Source organism: Ylistrum balloti, unplaced genomic scaffold, assembly GCF_031769215.1.
Source record: "Ylistrum balloti isolate Yb309-2 unplaced genomic scaffold, AGI_CSIRO_Ybal_v1 Utg370498, whole genome shotgun sequence".
In the NCBI taxonomy this organism is placed as follows: Eukaryota; Metazoa; Mollusca; class Bivalvia; order Pectinida; family Pectinidae; genus Ylistrum; species Ylistrum balloti.
Window position 1 is genome coordinate 123,742 of NW_026782323.1, and position 25,617 is coordinate 149,358.

General features: G+C 38.5%; 3 protein-coding genes across 4 annotated transcripts in view; 2 read left to right on the plus strand and 1 right to left on the minus strand.

Moving 5' to 3' along the window:
• Positions 1 to 6,558, plus strand: part of LOC132555490 (uncharacterized) — a 30,008-nt gene extending 23,450 nt beyond the window's left edge. Inside the window, exons 7-9 of one of the 2 annotated variants that reach the window (XM_060219839.1) lie at positions 2,368 to 2,469; positions 3,306 to 3,444; positions 5,550 to 6,558. In XM_060219839.1, the coding sequence (XP_060075822.1) occupies positions 2,368 to 2,469; positions 3,306 to 3,444; positions 5,550 to 5,691 (383 nt within the window). In that variant the 3' untranslated portion in view covers positions 5,692 to 6,558. Of the gene's footprint in view, positions 1 to 2,367; positions 2,470 to 3,305; positions 3,445 to 5,075; positions 5,136 to 5,549 lie in introns of those variants that run through there. The other variant, XM_060219840.1, reaches the window with a different exon arrangement.
• A 5,320-nt stretch (positions 6,559 to 11,878) lies between these two features.
• On the plus strand, positions 11,879 to 13,077 carry LOC132555487 (uncharacterized). Its single transcript, XM_060219837.1, has 2 exons — positions 11,879 to 11,935; positions 12,598 to 13,077. The coding sequence occupies exons 1-2, from the start codon at positions 11,879 to 11,881 to the stop codon at positions 13,075 to 13,077; spliced, it is 537 nt and encodes a 178-aa protein (XP_060075820.1).
• Positions 13,078 to 13,956: 879 nt separating this feature from the next.
• The window catches only part of LOC132555488 (uncharacterized), a 32,217-nt gene continuing 20,556 nt past the window's right edge, over positions 13,957 to 25,617 (minus strand). Inside the window, 7 exon segments of the mRNA XM_060219838.1 lie at positions 13,957 to 14,129; positions 14,864 to 14,998; positions 17,055 to 18,132; positions 18,797 to 20,281; positions 22,326 to 23,656; positions 24,414 to 24,551; positions 25,393 to 25,598. Of these exon segments, the coding sequence (XP_060075821.1) occupies positions 14,874 to 14,998; positions 17,055 to 18,132; positions 18,797 to 20,281; positions 22,326 to 23,656; positions 24,414 to 24,551; positions 25,393 to 25,598 (4,363 nt within the window). The 3' untranslated portion in view covers positions 13,957 to 14,129; positions 14,864 to 14,873.

The following is a 25,617-nucleotide window of genomic DNA, read 5'->3' on the forward strand; positions in this document are numbered from 1 at the left end:
ATCAATCCATTCCAAGTTTTCATTACACTCCTGAGAACTATTCACTTAGAAAGAGATCTACAATGTACTTGTAAATTAATGTATAAATTCAACATAGGATCAGTTGTGCTTGCTGTATTTGTTAAGTGTTTTGGAATATTTGGGATGTCTATGTGCAGCTGGGGACCACGATAAAGTGCAGTCTGTAGAGCATTGAAATTCATATTCTTTACCCGAATTGCTCTGCATGGCAGCATGCGATGGGCCTTCCATATATTGTACAGTGAGTAAGTCATCAGCTACTACAAGGAAACCCTATGTCAAAATGACACTGGCGGTTCACAGGGCAGTAAACCTACCAAACAAGCCACTGGCGGTTCACGGGGCAGTAAACCTACCAAACAAGCCACTGGCGGTTCACGGGGCAGTAAACCTACCAAACAAGCCACTGGCGGTTCACGGGGCAGTAAACCTACCAAACAAGCAACTGGCGGTTCACGGGACAGTAAACCTACCAAACAAGCCGCTGACGGTTCACGGGGCAGTAAACCTACCAAACAAGCCGCTGGCGGTTCACGGGGCAGTAAACCTACCAAACAAGCCACTGGCGGTTCACGGGACAGTAAACCTACCAAACAAGCCGCTGGCGGTTCACGGGGCAGTAAACCTACCAAACAAGCCACTGGCGGTTCACGGGACAGTAAACCTACCAAACAAGCCGCTGGCGGTTCACGGGACAGTAAACCTACCAAACAAGCCGCTGGCGGCGACAGTAAACCTACCAAACAACTGGCGGTTCACGGGGCAGTAAACCTAGCCCAAACAAGCCGCTGGCGGTTCACGGGACAGTAAACCTACCAAACAAGCCGCTGGCGGTTCACGGGACAGTAAACCTACCAAACAAGCCGCTGGCGGTTCACGGGACAGTAAACCTACCAAACAAGCCGCTGGCCTACCAAACAAGCCGCTGGCGGTTCACGGGCAGTAAACCTACCAAACAAGCCGCTGGCGGTTCACGGGGTAAACCTACCAAACAAGCCGCTGGCGGTTCACGGGGCAGTAAACCTACCAAACAAGCCGCTGGCGGTTCACGGGGCAGTAAACCTACCAAACAAGCCGCTGGCGGTTCACGGGGCAGTAAACCTACCAAACAAGCCGCTGGCGGTTCACGGGACAGTAAACCTTCACGGGACAGTAAACCTAACAAACAAGCCGCTGGCGGTTCACGGGGCAGTAAACCTACCAAACAAGCCGCTGGCGGTTCACGGGACAGTAAACCTACCAAACAAGCCGCTGGCGGTTCACGGGGCAGTAAACCTACCAAACAAGCCGCTGGCGGTTCACGGGGCAGTAAACCTACCAAACAAGCCACTGGCGGTTCACGGGACAGTAAACCTACCAAACAAGCCGCTGACGGTTCACGGGGCAGTAAACCTACCAAACAAGCCGCTGGCGGTTCACGGGGCAGTAAACCTACCAAACAAGCCCTGGCGGTTCACGGGACAGTAAACCTACCAAACAAGGCTTCACGGGGCAGTAAACCTACCAAACAAGCCGCTGGCGGTTCACGGGACAGTAAACCTACCAAACAAGCCGCTGGCGGTTCACGGGACAGTAAACCTACCAAACAAGCCGCTGGCGCATCACGGGACAGTAAACCTACCAAACAAGCCGCTGGCGGTTCACGGGGCAGTAAACCTACCAAACAAGCCGCTGGCGGTTCACGGGGCAGTAAACCTACCAAACAAGCCGCTGGCGGTTCACGGGACAGTAAACCTACCAAACAAGCCGCTGGCGGTTCACGGGGCAGTAAACCTACCAAACAAGCCGCTGGCGGTTCACGGGACAGTAAACCTACCAAACAAGCCGCTGGCGGTTCACGGGACAGTAAACCTACCAAACAAGCCGCTGGCGGTTCACTGGCGGGACAGTAAACCTACCAAACAAGCCGCTGGCGGTTCACGGGGCAGTAAACCTACCAAACAAGCCGCTGGCGGTTCACGGGGCAGTACCAAACAAACCTAAACCTACCAAACAAACGGGACAGCAAACAAGCCGCTGGCGGTAAACCTAACAAACAAGCCGCTGGCGGTTCACGGGGCAGTAAACCTACCAAACAAGCCGCTGGCGGTTCACGGGACAGTAAACCTAACAAACAAGCCACTGGCGGTTCACGGGGCAGTAAACCTACCAAACAAGCCGCTGGCGGTTCACGGGGCAGTAAACCTACCAAACAAGCCGCTGGCGGTTCACGGGGCAGTAAACCTACCAAACAAGCCACTTTGCATTTTTGTTATTTGTAGTTTAAGATCTTGAGATGTCACAACTTCAGTATGTTTAAGTAATTTTTAATTGTTTATTTGTTATTTATGTTTGTTATTTTCACAGGAAATTTTACCTTCCCTGCTGTTGTGAAGGGCCTCACAGAAATGTTACATGACGATGATCCTAACATTCGGGCCGTTGCCACAATAGCTTTGGCAAAGTCTGGTGAGGAAAGGTCTTCTTCAGGGTTTACAACACTAAGTACATGTAGTTGACATGAATTTTATGTCACATCCTTAAAACAATTAACTTGCTTCCATGAAAAAAAAACACATACGGCATCAACAGAGACAAATAGCTGGGCTCTGAGGAATTGAAAATTGTGTTCAATTATTAAGCTGTTGTTAACAGTAGAACACATAGCAAAAATACACATTTATTTGTTTTATTTAAATAATTTGAGTTTTTTCAGGAAAATTTCTGTAAAATATTCTGGCTTAGTTTCCAAACTTTTAGTGGTCATTACAAAATAGAACTCTGCTGACAGACTTCAGCAAACTGCAGACCTCAACAATAATAACCAGATTTTCAGTCTTCATCAAGGGAATCTTTTCTCCATAATTTTGAAGTTTCTTTTCAAGGTTTTGTCAAAAAAATTAAAACAACATGGATGCATCTTTAATAAATTAATGACCCAAATTATGATTTTCGCATTTTATTTAATTTTCGTGGTATCAATGTTTCACAATTTTATTCGTTTAAAAATCATATAAAAATTAGAACATCATACTTTTTGATGCCTTAATCAAAACTAATTCAACATTAGTATGCCTATATTTGCTGCTTTGTCTGTCTGTTTCTTCATCCGTCTGTTCATTTGCCCACAGCATATCACAAAAACTACAGGAGGTAGAAGTATCAACATGAAACCTCTTTTTTATAGTTAAGGAGTTATTGCCCTTTGTAATTTTTCATATTTAAATAAATAGCCCTTTTGGTACTAATGCTTATTCAGGGAGCATCCATTAATTCTAACAATTCTCTTGTTTTTTCCTTTTCAGCAAAATCACGGAAATTGACGGTCGACAAGATCATCAGTAAGCTTGATGATGATGACAGACTGGTCAGAGAAAGTGCCTGTCTAGCCCTCGGCTTCCTCAAGGCAGGTGGCAAAAGTGAGACAGCAGTTGCAGATCGCTGGTAAGAAAAACTTTGAACCCTGTTTTGTATTTGGTTTGGTTGGTTGACTCCTCCCATTGCCAGGTATTGGCTCACCGACAACTGTCAGTGATCTGGGGAGGAGTTTTGTATTTGTCACCATGACGATGGAACTATTAATTGACCATTGGTTTTGTCGCCAAAGCCATGGTTTCCTTGAGGTAATTTAAGCTTCTTTTAGTCTCACCAAATTTACTTTCATACTGTGCTTCTCATTGTAATTATTAAGGTCAAGATCACTGTTCCAAAAAAGAGGGGTTTTAGTGCAAAGTTGTGTTGGTGCAGTAGCTAGATCTATAAACAATATTGCAACATTTTGGAAGACAAAATATTGTTTGTTTATGGTAAGAGCCAGAGACATGTTCCGAAGTGCCAAATGTTTCTTTGTGCATGTGGAAGATCTGATACCTGGATGATATGCCAGGTCTAATTAAGGTTAAAGGTGAAGGCCAGCATAAATAGAAAAGTGATTTCTACACAATATTGAAGTTTCTCTCTTTGGTCAATGAAACTCAAAATTCCTCAAATGTTTCCTTGCTGGAACTCCTTGCTTGAGTCAAGTTCTTTTCATTTTAGAAGGTTAAAGGTCAAGGTCAAACTTACTATAACTAGGAATAGGCTTCAAGAAAATTTTGATAAATTCAAAATTTCATGCAATAGGTAGCTTTGTTACAGAAAGTTCCAGCATGAGATAGATGACCTTTCAATTTTGTAGGTCAAACCTCAAAGTTACTGTAACAGAGTTACTATAAATAGAAAACTTGTTTCTGTGGAATGAAATTAGTTATACATTATAAAATGTATCGGGTAAACCACTTGATCTTCTAACTAAAATCACTTGTTCAGGTTATTGCTGTCAGATTAGTATACAATGGCCGTTCTAGAGCTTTTCGTTTGGGTTATTGCTGTCAGATTAGTGTACAATGGCCGTTCTAGAGCTTTTGTTTGGGTTATTGCTGTCAGATTAGTGTACAATGGCCGTTCTAGAGCTTTTGTTAGGGTTATTGCTGTCAGATTAGTGTACAATGGCCGTTCTAGAGCTTTTGTTTGGGTTATTGCTGTCAGATTAGTGTACAATGGCCGTTCTAGAGCTTTTGTTAGGGTTATTGCTGTCAGATTAGTGTACAATGGCCGTTCTAGAGCTTTTGTTTGGGTTATTGCTGTCAGATTAGTGTACAATGGCCGTTCTAGAGCTTTTGTTTGGGTTATTGCTGTCAGATTAGTGTACAATGGCCGTTCTAGAGCTTTTGTTTGGGTTATTGCTGTCAGATTAGTGTACAATGGCCGTTCTAGAGCTTTTGTTAGGGTTATTGCTGTCGTTCTAGAGCTTTTGTTAGGGTTATTGCTGTCAGATTAGTGTACAATGGCCTTTTGTTTGGGTTATTGCTGTCAGATTAGTGTACAATGGCCGTTCTAGAGCTTTTGTTAGGGTTATTGCTGTCAGATTAGTGTACAATGGCCGTTCTAGAGCTTTTCACCTGATGCTGCATGTCTTTGTACTTGTACCTGTACATAAGTATATAGCAAAGACTTACAGGAATCATTTTGTAGACTCATCAAAACAATGATTGACTCTTTTTTTTAATTATTTATTTTCTTCTTTTTTGATACAGGATGTCCCACCTTGTTTCTGACAGTGGCAAAAATTGCTAAAACATCCCCTAGCTCTCTGGATTTTCCCTGAAACTGCATTCCTTAAATTCTTGCATTAATTTCACATAACCAGATTAAGGTCTAACAGGATTTTAAGTATGGAACCATTATTATGTATCTGATATTTAGATTTCACTAGACCAACACAAGTAAACAGTAAGCTGCCATGAATTTGACAAAAAATGTCACAACTTACTATACAATGTCAGTCTTTGATTTTTCAGTAATTATCAATTTTGATATGTCCTTAAAGAGAAGTTTGGATAATGAAATCTAACTGTTTTTAATTTAGAGATGATAACAGCATTAAAGAAAAATGGATTTTCTGCTATTTAAATTTTCTATAGTTCAACTATAGTGAAAAAAATTGAAATCTTGAAATGATATCTAAAATCTGCATGTATTCATAGTAGTTTGACTTCTGTGATTTTCAGGAGGAATGACCCGATCAAGTCTGTGCGAGAAGCAGCAGAGATTGCCCTTAAGAGGATGGGGGGTACACTAGCTGACAAGTGTATGCACGTTACCAACGTTATTTCCAAGGAGATGGACAGCCTTCGTAATCTAGAGACCTAGTTAGCTAATTACAGTACAAAATGGTGGATTGTTAATTATCACACTGGAATCAGACTGACCACTGGATCTGTGGATTTTGAGACTGACCACTGGATCTGTGGATTTTGAGACTGACCACTGGATCTGTGGATTTTGAGACTGACCACTGGATCTGTGGATTTTGTGGCTGACTACTGGATCTGTGGATTTTGAGACTGACCACTGGATCTGTGGATTTTGTGGCTGACCACTGGATTTGTGGATTTTGTGGCTGACCACTGGATCTGTGGATTTTGTGGCTGACCACTGGATCTGTGGATTTTGAGACTGACCACTGGAGCTGTGGATTTTGAGACTGACCACTGGATCTGTGGATTTTGAGACTGACCACTGGATCTGTGGATTTTGAGACTGACCACTGGATCTGTGGATTTTGAGGCTGACCACTGGAAGTTGAAGTAAAGACTGACCATTGGATAGTTTTATCCACATCATAGTGATTAAGACTTTTCATAGTGAATTTCTAACTCTATTACTATTTAACTAGACTGACCATTAGACCTCTGACCCTATATTGATTTAGCTAGACTGATCGTTGACCTCTGACCCTGTATTGATTTACTTATCAACCATCATTGTTAGGCTGAAATCTTTGATGTATATTGACCAGGAAAATGAAATAATGCTGATTCATATAAAAACTCAAATTTTTATGTGAAACTATATGTCATTCTGTCTTGATGTATCAGACATTCCATTTTGTTTTGATGTATTATCAGAGCTGTCAGTGTTTGTATACCCAAGATAACTTTTGCTTTTCCATAATTTTTGTTTAGTGATAAATTTACTGTATAATCATAAACATTTGTATTCAACTTAAATCTAGGATTGTAACCACCTTTATATTTGTGGTTAATTTTAACCAACTTTACATTTGTAGTTAATTTTGAGCACTTGTTATATTTTTGTGGTTAATTTTAACCGCCTTTATATTAGTGGTTAACTTTAACCGGCTTTATATTAGTGGTCAACTTTAACCAACTTTATATTAGTGGTCAACTTTAACCAACTTTATATTAGTGGTTAACTTTAATCAACTTAATATTTGTAGTTAATTTTAACCACCTGTTATATTAGTGGTTAACTTTAACCAATTTTATTTTTGTAGTTAATTTTAACCACCTGTTATATTAGTGGTTAACTTTAACCAATTTTATTTTTGTAGTTAATTTTAACCACCTGTTATATTTGTGGTTAATTTTACTGCCTTTAATTTTAACCACTTGTTATATTTGTGGTTAACTTTATTTAGCTTTATATTTGTGGTTTATTTAAACTACCTGTTATATTTGTAGTTAATTTTAACCACCTGTTATATTAGTGTTTAACTTTAACCACCTGTTCTATTTGTAGTTAATTTTAACCACCTGTTAACTTTAATTAACTTTATATTTGTAGTTAATTTTAACCACCTGTTATATTAGTGGTTAACTTTAATTAACTTTATATTTGTAGTTAATTTTAACCACCTGTTATATTGTGGCATTTTAACAGTTTCAGTACAATTTGATCTATATAGCTATAATACTTACAATAGCTGTATCTATCTATCTTTAATAATTAAAAATCGTATATCTTTCAAAACTGTTAATTCAATGGAAATAGGACAAGGTCACTTCATTGATGTTCTAATCATTATGTTTATAACAATATCAAATGAATATGTTCTTTTTAGTAAATTGTGTATGAAAAATTATCAAAACTTTTACTACGTGTATTTTTTGTTTTGATGAAAAATCTTCGGTATGTGTTTGGTGGCTGATCACTATACCAATGTAACTTTTGCCTATACAATTCTATTTTAATTTTATCAAATATGAAAAATCCAAAACATATTTTAAGAGATAGGTATTTCAGAGAGGTTGACATGGTTATTAGAGGTCATGATACAGCTATACAGTTCATCACTAGATTGTAATTGAGCTGTTCAAGGGTAACAGTTCTGCGCTGCATTAACACTCAAAACAAGGTCAATTTTTATATATTTGTATATATAAAGTTCTTAGAAAATATATATGGTCCGTTTCTTATCAACCTTGCAAAAATATCAACCTACATCCCAAGTTAGGTTAGATACAAAATGTAAGGAAGCTGAAACTGAATTCAGACTCAAAAACCATGTAACATTGTATATTACTGTCAGGTACTTCGGAATTTTACAAACTGGAATTATTTCTTATGTGATTATGTAGCAATAGATTGTTATTACTTTATCAAATAAAGTCTATTTATTTACTTTCAGTTCTTATTATTTTTTATTCTCAAATAAATAAAAGAGGTTAAAATTGAACTATAGATGAATGCCCGCATCAATTTTTTTCACACGTAATTTTAACAAAGAAAAGTAACTCCAGAAAATTTTCTTGAATCATAGTTCAGATTAAACAGGTTTAATTTACGTGTGACTTGCCACACACACAATTTACTTGTCATTCATTTCTTAAACATTTAAGAGGAAGTGATTTTTGTTCTTAAATCCTTCAACTTGTATTAGAAGATTTTGGCTCAACGGTATTCCACATTTATAAACACTATATGACTGAAAGGAAATTTTAAATGATTCAATTCATTTCTGGTTTTTTCTGATTCACATTGTGGTGTTATTAAAAATTGAACAAAGTCAAAGCACTTTAAACATACACGAACTCTGAGGATATATGTGGACGAAAAAAAATGGGAAGAAAAAAACGAGTGCCGTGGACACAATATACGCCGCCAATCAATATATAAAGATCAAGATAAAATGGCATAAATCTTACAAAAATCAATGAACCGAAAAATTGCCCCTTCATGCACATCTTCCCATTGTAGTAGTGACATTTAGCAAGTTTAGGAGGAGTTACGTTCACAATAATTAGACGTACGGATGGACAGACGGAGAAGATGACAATATTTGACCGCATCCGGCGGTGTATAAAAACACACACAAATGAAGCGTATCATCTGGACATTGTTTTTGGACCGTTATGTATTTCGGAACGGTCATTTTGTCCAGGCATATCACATGCACTATTGACCTGCATGACCTCCACAATGATAATTTTGGTTACTGTGACATGCCACGCTTCCAGAAAGAATAAAAAGCAGTGATTTAAACCAAGAATACCAGTACGAGACGTTGGTACCAAGTTTTTTTTACGTGTACCTTTCCATCACGTGTTTGTGACCATATACAGGATGACTTTAAGATTGAAATAAAAATAACATTTTCATGGATTTAATTAATCATACCTTTTAAAATGAATCACAATGATATCTTCTAAACTTTCGTGGTTGCATTGGAAGACATAGCGGAAGTTTACAACAGCCTGTTGCATCCTGGGATCTATTGGGTCAAGTTCTAGAAAGCTTTAAAACTGCCATGCTTCTTTACAATAAGAATGGCTTCATGTAACTTAAAAGAAATAAATGGGACTATAAGAATACATCAATATGTTTTTTGGGTTAGGAATTCTTGCCAAGTCCCTGTGTGTAACTATAATATATGTACATGGTCCACGGGTTAGGAATTCTTGCCAAGTCCCTGTGTGTAACTATAATATATGTACATGGTTCACGGGTTAGGAATTCGTGCCAAGTCCCTGTGTGTAACTATAATAAATATACATGGTCCACGGGTTAGGAATTCGTGCCAAGTCCCTGTGTGTAACTATAATATATGTACATGGTCCACGGGTTAGGAATTCGTGCCAAGTCCCTGTGTGTAACTATAATATATGTACATGATTCACGGGTTAGGAATTCGTGCCAAGTCCCTGTGGTTGGTACCTATCTGCTATGAAGCTTATCAGAATACACCATGCAGTGTCCACTGAGGATTACACCACCAATATATACTGAGAGGAAAAAGAAACGAAATTAGCAGAAAGTTAATATTGAAATTAAATCCTTGACGTACATCCTTGAAACTTGACAAATGTGTGCATTTGAGCTAGGTCCCTATGGTACCGTATGAAAATCACTGATACATAACTAAACTGCGCACGTCACTTGTACAAAAGAATAAGAGACAAAAGCACGATATCTCAAACCTAGTAGAAGGGATTGGTTCAAAATCTGTGTGTGCGAATCTTCAGACATATCCATCTTGATTTCCCACATTTTAAGCATAAACAGTTCACCTTGAAAATGCCACGACTGTCCGAAGTTGACAGGGGTCGTGCCATTGCACTTCTTATGCAAGGTACCCCGCAAAATCAGGTCGCTAATCAATTTGGAGTCCATCCATCAAACATTTGCTGTCTCATCCAAAGACTACATGCCACCGGAAGGGTTCCAGACCGTTCCTGAAGCAGTCGCTCTCGTGTGACGACGCATCGGCAGGATAGGGCACCTACGCAATCGCTTTCTGACGGCCACGGAAACAGCAAGGAACACAATTGGGCATCATCATGTTCCAATTGATCCAAAGACAGTGCGTACTCGACTGCGTGCCTTCGGTCTAAGACCGCGGCGGCCATTTGTTGGACCACAGCTTAATGCGCGGCGACGTGCCTGACGAATGAAATGGCTGAACGCACATTCCGTAAGACGCTTCCAATGCAACGTTGGAGAAGGGTCCTATTCTCAAATGAGTCCAGGTTTTCGCTTTACTGGGCAGACGGCCGACGTCGTGTCTGTAGACGTACCCATGAGCGCTATGCAGATGCTTTGGAGGAGGATTAGTCATAGTATGGGGAGGGATTGCCTATGGCATCAAGACTCCTCTGGTCGTTATTCAGGGAAATCTCACGGCCGTCCGCTATAGAGATCAAGTCCTAGCGCCGCATGTTGTTCCTCTAGTACAGCAGTGTCATCTGACGTTTCAGCAGGACAACGCCCGGCTGCATGTAGCGAGGCTTTGCCATGGCTATTTCACAGCAAGCAATGTCCCACCCTAGACTGGCCCCCATACAGCCCTGACCTCTCCCCAATAGAACATTTATGGGACGAGTTGGACAGAAGGATAAGACGTAGGCCGAATCCTCCAATCGACGTTGCTCAGTTGTCGTTGGCGCTGGATGAGGAATTGAATCGTATACTAATGAGGAGGGTTAATACCCCGATCAATTCAATGCACAAAAGAGTTCATGCAGTTACTGCAGCTTGCGGGGGGCACACACGATATTGATGGGTCCAGAACGCACTTCCTTTTGAGTGGGGTACTCTTGAATCAACGTCAAATTTGAAAGGTTTACTTAACGTACACGAATGAAATTCTCGTAGGTGACAGAGTGGTCAACTATCTTCCAGTTACACCATAATTACACTCTAAAACCCTTTTCTATTTCCCGTAGTTGACCTGGAAATTCCTAATTGCGTTTCTTTTTCCTCTCAGTATACATCTACCTACCAGCACCTACAGGACTCCTCTGCCTCTTTGTTCAATATCAATATCTGATTTAATCTTCAAGTTAATCTGAAGATTCAGAAACAGATAATCATTTTATTTCTCATTGCTCTTAATGCACAGTGTATATGGACTATTCACAACATTTTGAAAGTTGAAGTCAGTTTTTTCATCATCATTGTTTTTCAAATTTTAGCTTTTTTTGTTTCAGTTTTTCTCATCTTATTTCTTTTAAATAAATATAAAAAAAAGACTTTTAAAAAACAACTTACTGCAATGTATCAGTATTATACCTGAAACAGGAAACCAGGTATCAAAACAGTCAAGTTCAGGTACACAGAAATGTTGTCGGATAGCGTGGTAATTTCATCAATATCCGACTGTAAAACAGCCAACTGTAGTTTGTGAGCTGATATTTTGTATTGATATCTGCAACTGATGTTGTGTTTCATGTTACAAACCAAACAACATTACACCACTAACATAAATCTGACCTCTTTACTGTCTAAGACATTGCTCAGCAACATACTACACAGAATAAAGGACAAAAATTGCAAGATGAAAATATACAAAATATTTATTTAAATCTCTCAAAATTTAATATATAAATGAATATTGTATCGCAGTATACGTCCAAGTCCATGAATACAATGATTGTATGGACCAATATTACTATATATTGTGTGTATTTACGGTACTTTACAGCTGCGGGATTGTGGGTACAGCTAAAGGAGACAGATTTTTAAGTAGATTAACAGAATATCATAAAACATTGATAGTTACTTCTTTGGATAGAAATTTTAATCAGACTGCAGCTTAATGGAAGTTAAATACGAAGGCGGTGAAGCGAACTCTCAAACAACACACCATGTATTGGTAGTGTCGTCAGTTCACAGTTTAATCAGCAACAGCCAGGGTCATATGAGGATGGATGGTCTAAACAGAACATTGGAGTTGAAATGGTGAAATATGAAAGATGTTTTTTGTGCCTACCAACTACCTATAAATATTATCTTTAATCTTTACATTTAACTCAAATTCTTTCCATTTTTTTTTTGTTTTTGTTATGTTTTTGTTTTTTTTTGATAAATTTGAGCATCCTCAATTTTATTAAGTTTGTTTGAATTATTCAAATGAATTAAGGCCTCCAGCAAGGTGTGTATTTTAAACTTTTATTCATAACCAATCAAATACGGGCAATCGACCACAAAATATACGACTACAGACTTCAAAATGATGAAAGTCTGGTTTATTGATGGATTTTTATATGTTTTAATGGAAGTCATTTATATATACCCAGACAAATATATATAAATTTGTTGTGTCTGGTACTTACGTAAAAAAAATATTGTAAAGTATCTGTAGATTTGATATGAAATTACTTATGTTTTACTAATCAGAATCGTTTCAGACTCTATTTTATAAAACATTCATTTGATAAAACATGAAGCTGCTTTTCTTTTTTTCACCAAAAATACGTCCAGGAACCCAAGTTACCAAAATACGTCCAGGAACTCAAGTTCTAAAAATACATCCAGGAACCCAAGTTACCAAAATACGTCCAGGAACCCAAGTTACCAAAATACGTCCAGGAACCCAAGTTACCAAAATACATCCAGGAACCCAAGTTACCAAAATACGTCCAGGAACCCAAGTTACCAAAATACGTCCAGGAACTCAAGTTACCAAAATACGTCCAGGAACCCAAGTTACCAAAATACATCCAGGAACCCAAGTTACCAAAATACGTCCAGGAACCCAAGTTACCAAAATACGTCCAGGAACCCAAGTTACCAAAATACATCCAGGAACCCAAGTTACCAAAATACGTCCAGGAACCCAAGTTACCAAAATACATCCAGGAACCCAAGTTACCAAAATACGTCCAGGAACCCAAGTTACCAAAATACGTCCAGGAACCCAAGTTACCAAAATACGTCCAGGAACCCAAGTTACCAAAATACGTCCAGGAACCCAAGTTACCAAAATACGTCCAGGAACCCAAGTTACAAAAGTAAGGACAATCTACAAGCGAAAAGACCTTCCAGCAAGTTATACATAATGGAATATATTATATGTAAAGCTACAGTGCAAAGTTTCACACCATGAACATGTCACTTGCTAGGCAATACAGGGCATTCCTTATAAAGTACACTATAAACATTAAGCACTCACTTCTCGGCTTTTTCTCTTTCAATCTTTGTTTTTTTTTTAAAAACCCATTACAACTTCAAATTCTCATCTTTCATCCAATGTTTACAAATCATATTTACATAATTTCTTAATATACAGTTTTATATATAATCTGTCTCACACCACTCATCACACACAGCTGTTATATATCAATCAACGTCATACATCTTTATCTATATGTATAATGGTATAATTCTATAATAATTTGTATATGTATCGGTACCAGAGACATACACGTGGTTCTCTTTAATTACTCAATAGGTCATTTAATTATTTCAAGTCCTGCTCTTAAAAAAAAAAAAAATAGAAAAAATCATTCCACTGGGACTGGTAACATGAAGAACTTCATCATCACATGTAATGTCTTTGGTGGACAGGCATTCATCAGAAGACTACAGACACTCCAGAAAATAATGTATGTCTCTCTTACAATATTAAGGTTGTATGTTACTCTACTGTTTTTCTCAATAAGTGTTATATCTCTTTGAAGAAAAAGGATCAGTATTATTTATAAGAAAAAAAATTTGGCTTGATATTGACAAGATCGTGATTATCAAATAAAATATCAACATAATTTTACGTGACCTTCCTGTGGAACTCTTTTGAGATCAGAGAATCAGTAGGGTAACATAAATCCTTAAATATAATGGAAGCATGATGAACATCAATCACATTAAAATATTTCTTTCTGTTATACCGTTTCTTCATGTATAAGGAAATAATCCAATAACTTGTAACATTGTTCATCGTTGTAATTATCACAGTAAGGAGATTCACCGCCTGCAGTTCTGTGTTTCAAAATCCCTCCCAGTTCATCAGGTGTGGCTTGTCTGATCCAATGAGATTGCAGGATTTCCTGACATGTGATCAAGGGGTTCTGTGAACACAAGAATCACAAATATACCCTTTACATGACAAAATAACATAAAACTTCAGAGGCCGAATTAATTCTTCTGGGTCAAAGAATCAACTTAGGGTTTCAGCCAATCTGACCAAGCAGGTTTTTACTGACAATTTCTGTTAATGTAATGTTGCTTTTTGTTATTTTATCATAAGATTCTGCTTATTGTCACTTCTTCCCAATATGATATTGATTATTGTTTCCTCTTAATGTAATGCTGCCTCTTATTTTCCTTACATATAATGTCATGATTTTTAAAACTACAATTTTCTACCAATAAAAGAGATCCCAGAGGGATCTCGGTGCCCACCATTGTTTAATCTCTATCTGCTCTTTGAAAGTTGGATCTTTTCCCTTCTTATCTCTTTACAGAAATAGTGAAGATAATCTTTACCTGCCAAATCCAAAAAAACCATTTTGTTTCTTGTGATTAGTCCCAAAATCAAACAAGCACAAGGAGACCAAACGGAATATAATATGGACTTTGAAATATCCATTCACAACTTTTTAAGAGATAGCAATAACAATCTTTACACGACGAAATCCAAGATGGCTGCCTGTAGGCCATTTTGTTATTCTGATCAGTCCCAAACTCAAATAGGCACATCTAGTGACTTAAAGGAATCTATAAATAAAATTTGAGAAAGACCTATAAAGTTGTTCCAAGTGTATCTTGACTTATGTGTCTGACCATGCTTATTTGTACTTACACTAAAATCCTCACTGGCTGTTTGGGTGTATTACGTAAGGGTCATTCCCCAATGCACTGCCTCGCATTGACTCTTGTGGGTCGTGTAGGCGAGGGGTGTTGTCATACTGTTGGCCGTACATGGTGGCATACTCAGCTGCAGGACAGAAACAGAATCACAATGACCAAGACGACATGTAACCCAGAACAACAAGTTTTGTTCTGACACCTAATAGGAAAACTTTCTAGATACACAAATATTTCCTAAACGTCTCAGTCACATCCTAAATGTATCTTAGTCACATCCTAAATGTCTCATAGTCACATCCTAAATATCATAGTCACATCCTGAATGTATCATAGTCACATCCTGAATGTCTCATAGTCACATCCTAAATGTCTCATAGTCACATCCTAAATGTCTCAGTCACATCCTAAATGTATCTTAGTCACATCCTAAACATCTCATAGTCACATCCTAAATGTCACAAAGCCACATCCTAAATGTCTAACATTCACATCCTAAATGTCTCATAGTCACATCCTAAATGTCTCATAGTCACATCCTAAATGTCTCAGTCACATCCTAAATGTATCTTAGTCACATCCTAAACATCTCATAGTCACATCCTAAATGTCACAAAGCCACATCCTAAATGTCTCATAGTCACATCCTAAATGTCATGAAACTACATCCTAAATGTCTCATAGTCACATCCTAAATGTCTCATAGTCACATCCTAAATATCATAGTCACATCCTGAATGTATCATAGTCACATCCTGAATGTCTCATAGTCACATCCTAAATGTCTCAGTCACATCCTAAATGTCTCATAGTCACATCCTAAATGTCTCAGTCACATCCTAAATGTATCTTAGTCACATCCTAAACATCTCATAGTCACATCCTAAATGTCACAAAGCCACATCCTAAATGTCTAATATTCACATCCTAAATGTCTCATAGTCACATCCTAAATGTCTGATAGTCACATCCTAAATGTCTCAGTCACATCCTAAATGTATCTTAGTCACATCCTAAACATCTCATAGTCACATCCTAAATGTCACAAAGCCACATCCTAAATGTCTAATATTCACATCCTAAATGTCTCATAGTCACATCCTAAATGTTATGAAACCACATCCTAAATGTCTCAAAGTCACATCCTAAATGTCTCATAGTCACATCCTAAATATCATAGTCACATCCTGAATGTATAATAGTCACATAGTCACATCCTGAATGTCTCATAGTCACATCCTAAATGTCTCATAGTCACATCCTAAATGTCTCATAGTCACATCCTAAATGTCACAAAGCCACATCCTGAATATCTCATAGTCACATCCTAAATGTCTCAGTCACATCCTAAATGTCTGATAGTCACATCCTAAATGTCTCAGTCACATCCTAAATGTATCTTAGTCACATCCTAAACATCTCATAGTCACATCCTAAATGTCACAAAGCCACATCCTAAATGTCTAATATTCACATCCTAAATGTCTCATAGTCACATCCTAAATGTTATGAAACCACATCCTAAATGTCTCAAAGTCACATCCTAAATGTCTCATAGTCACATCCTAAATATCATAGTCACATCCTGAATGTATAATAGTCACATAGTCACATCCTGAATGTCTCATAGTCACATCCTAAATGTCTCATAGTCACATCCTAAATGTCTCATAGTCACATCCTAAATGTCACAAAGCCACATCCTGAATATCTCATAGTCACATCCTAAATGTCTCAGTCATATCCTAAATGTATCATAGTCACATCCTAAATGTCTCAGTCACATCCTAAATGTATCATAGTCACATCCTAAATGTCTCATAGTCACATCCTAAATGTCACAAAGCCACATCCTAAATGTAACAAAGCCACATCCTAAATATCTCAACTTCAAGATGTGTTTTTATACCATAACAAGCAAAAGGAAAGCAAATTTCAGGTCGTTTTATCACTTAATTAAGAAAAGTTACAAGTTGACAAGTTTTAAAGCCAAAACACAGAGGACAAAATCAAATGGAGGCAGCCTTTTTCTTGTGTCACATTGAACTCATGATGTAATGTCACTGTCCATTATTAATGTTTGACTGGCACAGCCAATGAAAAACACTACAAGGTATATTACACTAGAGACATATGCTGGATAACAGGCAAACTATGTGATAAAATTTTGCGTTAATGTAACTGACCTCCTTTCATGCTGCCGAGTGCAGATTTGCGTTCCTCCTCCTCAACTTGCTCCTCAAATTTAGTCAGGAGATAGAGTTTCCTCATTGGCCCCAGGAGCAGCATGATGGTGGCGTTGAGTAGGAGTCCAATAGCAATGGCCGCATCTCGCATCTTATATTCTCCCAGAACCGCTATCACACAGAATACTACCCATACTGGGATCCCCAGCAGCACAATTCCCAGCACCCAACGAGCCTCATGGTGGTTTTTGGGGTTGGACCAAGCGCACATGCCATAAAGAACACAGAGGACCACAAGGAACATGATGTAGACTAACGACAGGACGAGGCCTTGGTCGTAGAAATCATCAGGTGTACAACGTGGCCACAGCATGTTGTTATACAGAACTGTGGTAACACCTGGTGGCTCAAGAATGAGCCACTCTGTATTAATTATTACTTGTACAAGTATAAAGAGCACGGCACAGAAAAACAATCCAAGTGGCCGTCCCAGTTTCTCGTATTTCACCTCATACAGTTCCTCTTTGCTTCGCGACCTCCAGGAGTCTACAATCTTCACAAATAATGCACTGTAACATATTGAGTAACAGAATCCAAGACAGAACCGACGTAGGCCGCAGACTTCTCGTGTGGCATGCACAATGAAGGCAAACACCAAAGCAAACAACAGAATATTTCCAAACACCAGCATAAACCCAAGGATGGAGGTTCCTCCACGCACTGGGTACATCACTAGCAGGTATACAAACATGCACAATGATGCAAACATTCCAATTGCTGCCAATGTCGCAACAATTATACCCCAAATATCTGCAAATCTGTCTGCTAATAGTGGGATGTTTTCCACCTGTATCACCTCGCCTGTCTGAGTATCGACATAGCTACCGTCGTCAAGGCGGTAGAAGGAAAGTCCGGCCACACCCTGTCGTTGGTAGCTAGAACGGGTGCCATCACTGTTCAGACATGGGCAGTTACTTCCCACTGGGCACATGGACAGAGGGATGGTACGGGATTCCACGAAGCTGAATCCTTGGTATAGGGCTCGATTCAGGGACAGGTCGTTACGGTAAGTTCCAATCTGGAAACGAGAAAAGTGTTGGTGTCAGTGTAGACTGATATCCATATGTAAAATTTTGGATCTATAGGAGTCAATCTCGTGACTTTAAAAGAGAACTTCAGAATTCAGAATTCTGTTCACAAATGGCTGTTCAGCTCTATCAGCAATTTTCTGTGAATTTGATCGACAGGAAAAAATATTCGCTGTATCATGATTTTGCTTCACCTTGACCTTGAATATTAAGATACGAAATTCCACAAGCTATACCATAATTGATATTTAGTGATATAAATGTATATTTGTAACTTCTTGTTTATGTTAATAGATAAAAACGCTAGAGACCTGGATTTTCACTTTCAGATACAACATACGTTGTCCTCACATGTTCACTTTCACACTGTTATATTTGCCCAAACATACATTAATTACCATATTTCAGCTTTAAAATGAACCTTCAGTCCACCTTTTACAAGACCGAAATGAGTGAAGTTAAACTGTAAGCACATTTTCTCACTTTACAGAGACTGGACTTTAAAGCTGACTCAGAAAAGTTAGACTGTGACAGAAATTTTTTCTATATACATTGTCTTTGGTATGTGTGGTAAACTATCCTACCTACCTGAGTGTATGTGTGGTAAACTATCCCACCTACCTGAGTGTATGTGCGGTAAACTTTCCCACCTACCTGAGTGTATCCATAGTTTCCTGATGTCAGGTCACGTCGGAAGTTCAAAATGTTGTAACCCACATCTCCGTAGCCATCTTCAGTGTACCTGAAGTTGAATGACTTGGCACCCAGGTCATCAGGAAGAACAGTGTATTGGGCCTCCGCAATACTGTTGTAAATGAGATCTCGTGAATTCTGCTGAAGAGACAGACAGGCAGAAATACTGAGGCTTGTTCTCTTGCATTCCTCAATGGAATTAAGACCATTTGCAACCATGAACACAGAAATGATAGTGTGCAGTGTGTACGGGTCATTGGGGATCATGGCATCCGTGATCCTCTCATCACCGGAGCAGATGTTAGAATACACTTTCTGAACAACACTGTTGAGGATACGACACTGATGAAGAGTCTGATAGAGGTCCTCAAACCAGTCACGAGGCAGGTTCATGCTATTAGTGTAATCAAAGCTTCGGAGAAATTTCTTGAAACCTTCCACTACCTCTGATCTGATCTGGATAGTGATGGCACCAGCAGCGGCATCCTCATATCCACTGACAATATAGTCGCTGTTTGCCCAAGTGTCACTACCCAGCCAGATGAATCTGTGTGTGAGGCCACGCTCTGTGGTGGCTTGTAAAAGAAGACGTGCATGAACGTCCGATACGAACAGCACAACAACTCTGGCACCAACTCTCTGGTTAAGGCTATCTACAATGGCTTTGGCATCATCCAGTGTTGCGTCCATGGCCATGGATATGGTTTGTGAGGCACAGATGCGAGGAGAACTATTTTCTGTGTTACTGATGAGTGTTTTAATGGCTGCATTACCGTAAGCATCATCAGTGTACACTGCCGATACATAATCCCATCCAAACGTTTGAAGGACTTTAGCGATGACAATAGCCTGGACATTATCTGGAGGCACGGTACGCAGAAAGTACTCATGGAAATCTTTGTTGCTAAGCGCCACGGATGTCGCACTTTGACTTAGGGTGGTGTATTTAAGTGGGGACAGAATTCCACTTACTCGGATCGCATTCTCACTTCCTTTTGCAATATACGCCACTAGATTAGAAGGAGGGATCACCTGACCAGTGTTTTGTGTACAAATTCCTTCACCACTCAGAAGGCTGTAAATATCCTGTCCAATACGATTTGATGAAGAACAGGTATCAAATGCTATTCCTCCAAGTTTTAATGTAGCTGGAAGATTTGTATCACTGTTGACGAGGTTGAGAGCATAAAAGAAAGCCATCATGTTCTGGAAGTCACCTACAGTGTCGATCGATCCGCAGGCATAAGGATTATAGGGGTCACGATCATGGATATCTGACACGTAGGCTATATACAGACCCCAGTCTGTGTCATTCTTCATGTACCGAGATGGTTGGTATTCGGGGAACACACAGGAACAGGAGCCAGGGCGGTCACAAGTTGACTGCCAATTAACATCATAACGAGCATCAATCTTCAGGTAGTGTGTGTCATTATAAGCACCGACCTAAAACAATCATATTTGAGAATTGATTAATGACTGACAGTTTGAAGTTTAATTGCTTACTTACAAGTCATAAATCAAAGATTATGGGACGTCATGTGATGTTCACCGCCGCCACTGTGGTAATGGCATTTAGTTAGGTCTAATTTACAGCACTTTGAAAACAATCGAAGGAAATCCTATCACCTGTATGCTGATTTTACTCATACTCAAAAGTCACCTTTCAGTTTCAAGAATAAAAACAGGATCAACACAGTGATTTTCTGTTAACCATGTGTTCTCCTATTGATTCAGACTAGCCATGTGTTCTCCTACTGATTCAGACTAGCCATGTGTTCTCCTACTGATTCAGACTAGCCATGTGTTCTCCTACTGATTCAGACTAGCTGTCGTCAGAACATCGGCAAGCACTCTTTTAATTCTACGACAGATGATGTGTGATGTTAGTGCTGTCGTTTCTGGACAGAATAAATTATATTAATTTTCTTTGTTTTAACTACATTAGTGCCTATCACGTTGATATATCAGTCTTAAATATTCTAACACTTTAATGCTGTGCCGCATTTATCACGTAAAAGCAATCCATAGAATACATATCCTGTAGGAATGTAAAACATGCATTGTTGATTACTATTTGATTGCTAATTAAAGTTATGTCTTTATTTTTTGAAGAATGAAAATGTTTTGTTTTAAGATGAAAATACACCTTTTCATTTACACTTGCATTTGGTATTTGTTGTGTTTGTTCAGGTAATAATATCGTGTCATCAACTATATATATAGCCATACACATGAAAATGTTTATATAACACACAACAAATGATTAAAGTCTTGGTGTATTGAAGTATTTTTGTAAGTCCCTTTAACTTCACAACATCGAAGTTTGACTGATTCTTGCTCTATAAGTGCACGAAAATTCCATCAAATTTCTTGCAGGAATGAAGCTGACAAAAAAAAATTTTCTATCTAAAAATAGAAAATGTGTCTTTGACACTACAACTCTGAATCTCAACCTTGTCTGCCATACTATAGCATCCTTTTAAGTGTGTGAAGTCTGATTCAAATCGATTTGAAAAAGAAGTTACTAAAGTGATTGCAAAAAATGAAAAGAAACTTGATCATGACAGTGATACAGTGATGTATCTTTGTGTCAAGCTATCTTTTTCTTGGTACAATTTCATCAACACTTGATTCTGTGGATAAATATACGGAAAGTGAAATTTGACAATTTCAATCAGTTTATCAATTTCAAGAAAATGCCTACAAATATTCAACATTTATCATTAAGAAACATTTTTTTTTTAATAATTCGAAGAAAATTCTGTGGAGATGTTAGATGTGAATAGTTGAGGAAGGAGGAGGAGAGTTTGCAGTTAATGGGGGGGGGGACATGTTTTAATTAATAGTTGAATGGGACTGGGCTTAAATTGGGCCCTCAAAGGATTGAAAAATGGGGCCAAGCCACAATTGGCCAGGTTGCAGGATGAGTGCAATGTTATATGGTATTTATAAGACAGTTAAGGGTGTTTCATTTGTTGAGTATCAAGAAAAAACGACCAAAATGAATCCATAAAAGGAGGTACACATCTTCAACATATATATAAACTTCCTACAAAGTTACAAGCTTCTACGTCAAAAACTCTAGGAGGAGTGATTCTACAAAATTGGTACCCCTTTTCCCCGCCCGACCAACATTCACCATACTATAACCCGGATTTGCACTATGTGCAACCCGGCCAAAGGATGAATAATGCTTGGGTTGAATGGGTCCCAGGGGGTTGAATAATGCTTGGGTTGAATGGGTCCCAGGGGGTTGAATAATACTTGGGTTGAATGGGTCCCAGGGGGTTGAATAATGCTTTGCTGAATGGGTCCCAGGGGGTTGAATAATGCTTGGGTTGAATGGGTCCCAGGGGGTTGAATAATGCTTGGGTTGAATGGGTCCCAGGGGGTTGAATAATGCTTGGACTGAATGGTGCCCAGAAAGGTTCAATGACGAGGCAGTTTGTATTTGTAATTCAGTCAACATAATACAGTCACTACTTACATCCTCAAGATAATACTGTGTGTTGTCCTCTGCACTAGGAAGGGGCTCCCAAATATGGTAACCTCGACTACTGTCACCACCTTCCTCGTAGTAAAATGGCTGATTCGTGGCATCAATGAAATTGGTGGCTAGGATACCGGTCATTATTCGCTGCCGTCTCTCACCGCTGGTTCGGAACAGATTACAAACACCAATGCTATTACCTGGACAGATCTCACGTAATGCCTTGTCTACACCAAATACAGCAGAAAACACTGCATTGATCACATACAAGGCGTACGGGTCCTGAATGTACTTTTCAGCACGGGGAATACCAAGAAGATAGGTTGGACATGGCTTTGAGTACTTTGTATTTCTTCCGTCAAAGTTACACTGAAACAGTTCTTGGTAATATTCATCAAACCATGGATTGAAAAAATAATTTTCAGGTGTCTTATATTCAAGGTACTTGTCAAGTTCTGGCACATCTGCCGTCTCAATATCGAAAGTGACTGCACGGCGTCCATTCATCAGTTTACGTGCATTGTTCCATTTTTCATGATTAAAGCCTAGTTTGTCCGTACCAATAAAAGTGAAGTTATTTCTAATATCATCTCTGTTCTCGATTGTTTGTAACAGAGTCTCTGGGTCCTCTACAAACAAAATAACAACTGTGGCATCTCGGTAACTGAAAAGTCTATTCAGTGCAGTCTGTGCTTCAATAATGGAAATTGAACCACTGACACCAGTGGTAATGTTCTGTGATATACAGATTCGATTAAGCCTTGCTAGACGTGCAAATTCTTCCAAGCCGTCACGTCCAATACTGTCATAGGAGTTGATAACCTGGACATTATTCAGGTCAAACCTCTTGAGGTAAGAAATGATGGCCCTTGCCTGCTTGTCATCTGCTGGTACAGTACGTAAAAAGTAACGATATTTGTATGGATCCATTAGTTCCTGGCTTGTGGCAGCATAGCTGATCTGTGGGATCCCGAGTGGATTTACAATATCTGCTACACGGATGGTTGACTCACTGTCAAACGGGCCAATGTAGACGTCAATATTATCAGGATTAATAGTGATATTCTGACTCTGTGAAATGGTTGTCAGCTTCAATGTTCCAGAGTGGATGTTGGCAATCATGTTACCAGCGCGCGTTGGATTTTGACAAACATCCAAGGCAACACCACCAAACGTAACTTCTGGCCAAACACTACGGAATATACCAGAACGGTTGTTAGCATATTCCAAAGCAAAGTGGAAGGCTTCAAGAAGCTGGAATCCATGTTCATCATTGATTTCACCACAGCTGTATGGTGTTTGTCCTTTTTTATGGATATCAAACAAACCTTAAAAAAAAAAAAAACACAACTCTTATTTAATGTACTCAAATCTCAAAACCTGATCAAAACATTTCAAACATTATCATCATTAAGAGTCAAACCTGTTCAAATGGCTCATTATAATGACAATCTGTCTATAAAGGACACCTCTATATAATGACAATCTGTCTATAAAGGACACCTCTATATAATGACAATCTGTCTATAAAGGACACCTCTATATAATGACAATCTGTCTATAAAGGACACCTCTATATAATGACAATCTGTCTATAAAGGACACCTCTATATAATGACAATCTATAAAGGACACCTCTATATAATCTATAAAGGACACCTCTATATAATGACAATCTGTCTATAAAGGACACCTCTATATAATGACAATCTGTCTATAAAGGACACATCTATATAATGACAATCTGTCTATAAAGGACACATCTATATAATGACAATCTGTCTATAAAGGACACCTCTATATAATGACAATCTGTCTATAAAGGACACCTCTATATAATGACAATCTGTCTATAAAGGACACCTCTATATAATGACAATCTGTCTATAAAGGACACCTCTATATAATGACCACCTGTCTATAAACATCACCTCTATATAGTGACATCTGTATATAACATCACCTCTATGTAGTGGCTACCTGTCTATAATCACCATTTTTCTATGTGTTGAGTGACATGTTTAAGTGTATCCTCATTATTTCATGTAATAATTATTGGTGTAGTCTAATGACTCTAAAACCCACCAACAAACATGATGTTTCCGCTGTAAAATGTGAATTTCTCTGAACCGTCGCCGAGTACGTAACACTGAGCACAATCCCCAATGCAAGTTGCCGGTGTACTAGTATATTTACTGGCCAAATCATTGCGATCTTGTAGGGCTAAACCAGCACCGCTGGCAAAGCTTCCCACCTGGAAAACAAGAGTTAGAACCAAACCATTAACAATCAATAAAATACTAAAAGTTCAATTATTCCGCAGTTAAAAAAAATAGAAATTGTACGGATACATAACCTTCAAAAAACCAAAAGTGCCCTGATCTGAATAATCTATTATATCATAAACAAGGTATTGCAACCATACAAATCACTCCAATGTATAATGGCTTGCTGATCCTAAAACTAGTTTAAGGTAGGACGATACTTGACCAATATATCAAGTTTGATCAAAATCGGTAGAAAAATGAAGTTGCTAGAGTGATGAGAAACATTTTTTATAAACCGTAACGATGACCTTGATGTCTGGCACACTGAAACACGGATACATGGCTTTGTGACCAACATGTCAAGTATGATAAAAATCCATTGAGAAACAAAGTGATGGCAAAAAGTGAATATACATACGTACAACCTGAACATTATATCCCCTCGCCCAGATGGGATAATAACTTGTATTTAAACCAACTTTAATATTTCACAACACTGTGTCGATAAATCTGTAGTTCTTCCAATTCTTATCTTTTTTTTTTCCATTTGAACATACGTACACTACATACAGCCAGTCACTATACCAACAAATTCGCTTCCTTAGGTATACTGAAAGCAATTCTGAAATATCATATGGAGGTACTGCCATCTAAATCAACAATATATTCCGTTTGAATCATTTTTCTTCATTATCATTAACAAAGGATTTTTTAAAATGCAACCAACTTGCATCCATCGAAGCTTGTGCAGAAAGTCTTTTAAGAAAACTTTTGTATGCATAAACATATCAGTCAACAGAAGCTTTGTCAAATTATGTCTGAATAGATATATATCATGAATTTCTTTACCGACAAACTAGTGCCCGCCTCAATCCTGTCAATCATTATGCCTCTGTTACTCTCACGTTTTACGAAGTGGAATAGGTCACCTAGAATATCTGTAAAGTTCATGGCGTCCATGTGTTTCATCACTGTAGGGAATGTGTTGACATCAGACAGGAAACTAAAACAAAACAACGATT

Bases quoted from the DNA above. Each gene is read 5' to 3' on its own strand.
- LOC132555487 (XM_060219837.1), top strand. From the start codon at position 11,879: ATGGAAGTTAAATACGAAGGCGGTGAAGCGAACTCTCAAACAACACAC. The intron at 11,936-12,597 runs GTAGTGTCGTCA...AAATACATCCAG, and splicing joins AAACAACACACCATGTATTG to GAACCCAAGTTACCAAAATA.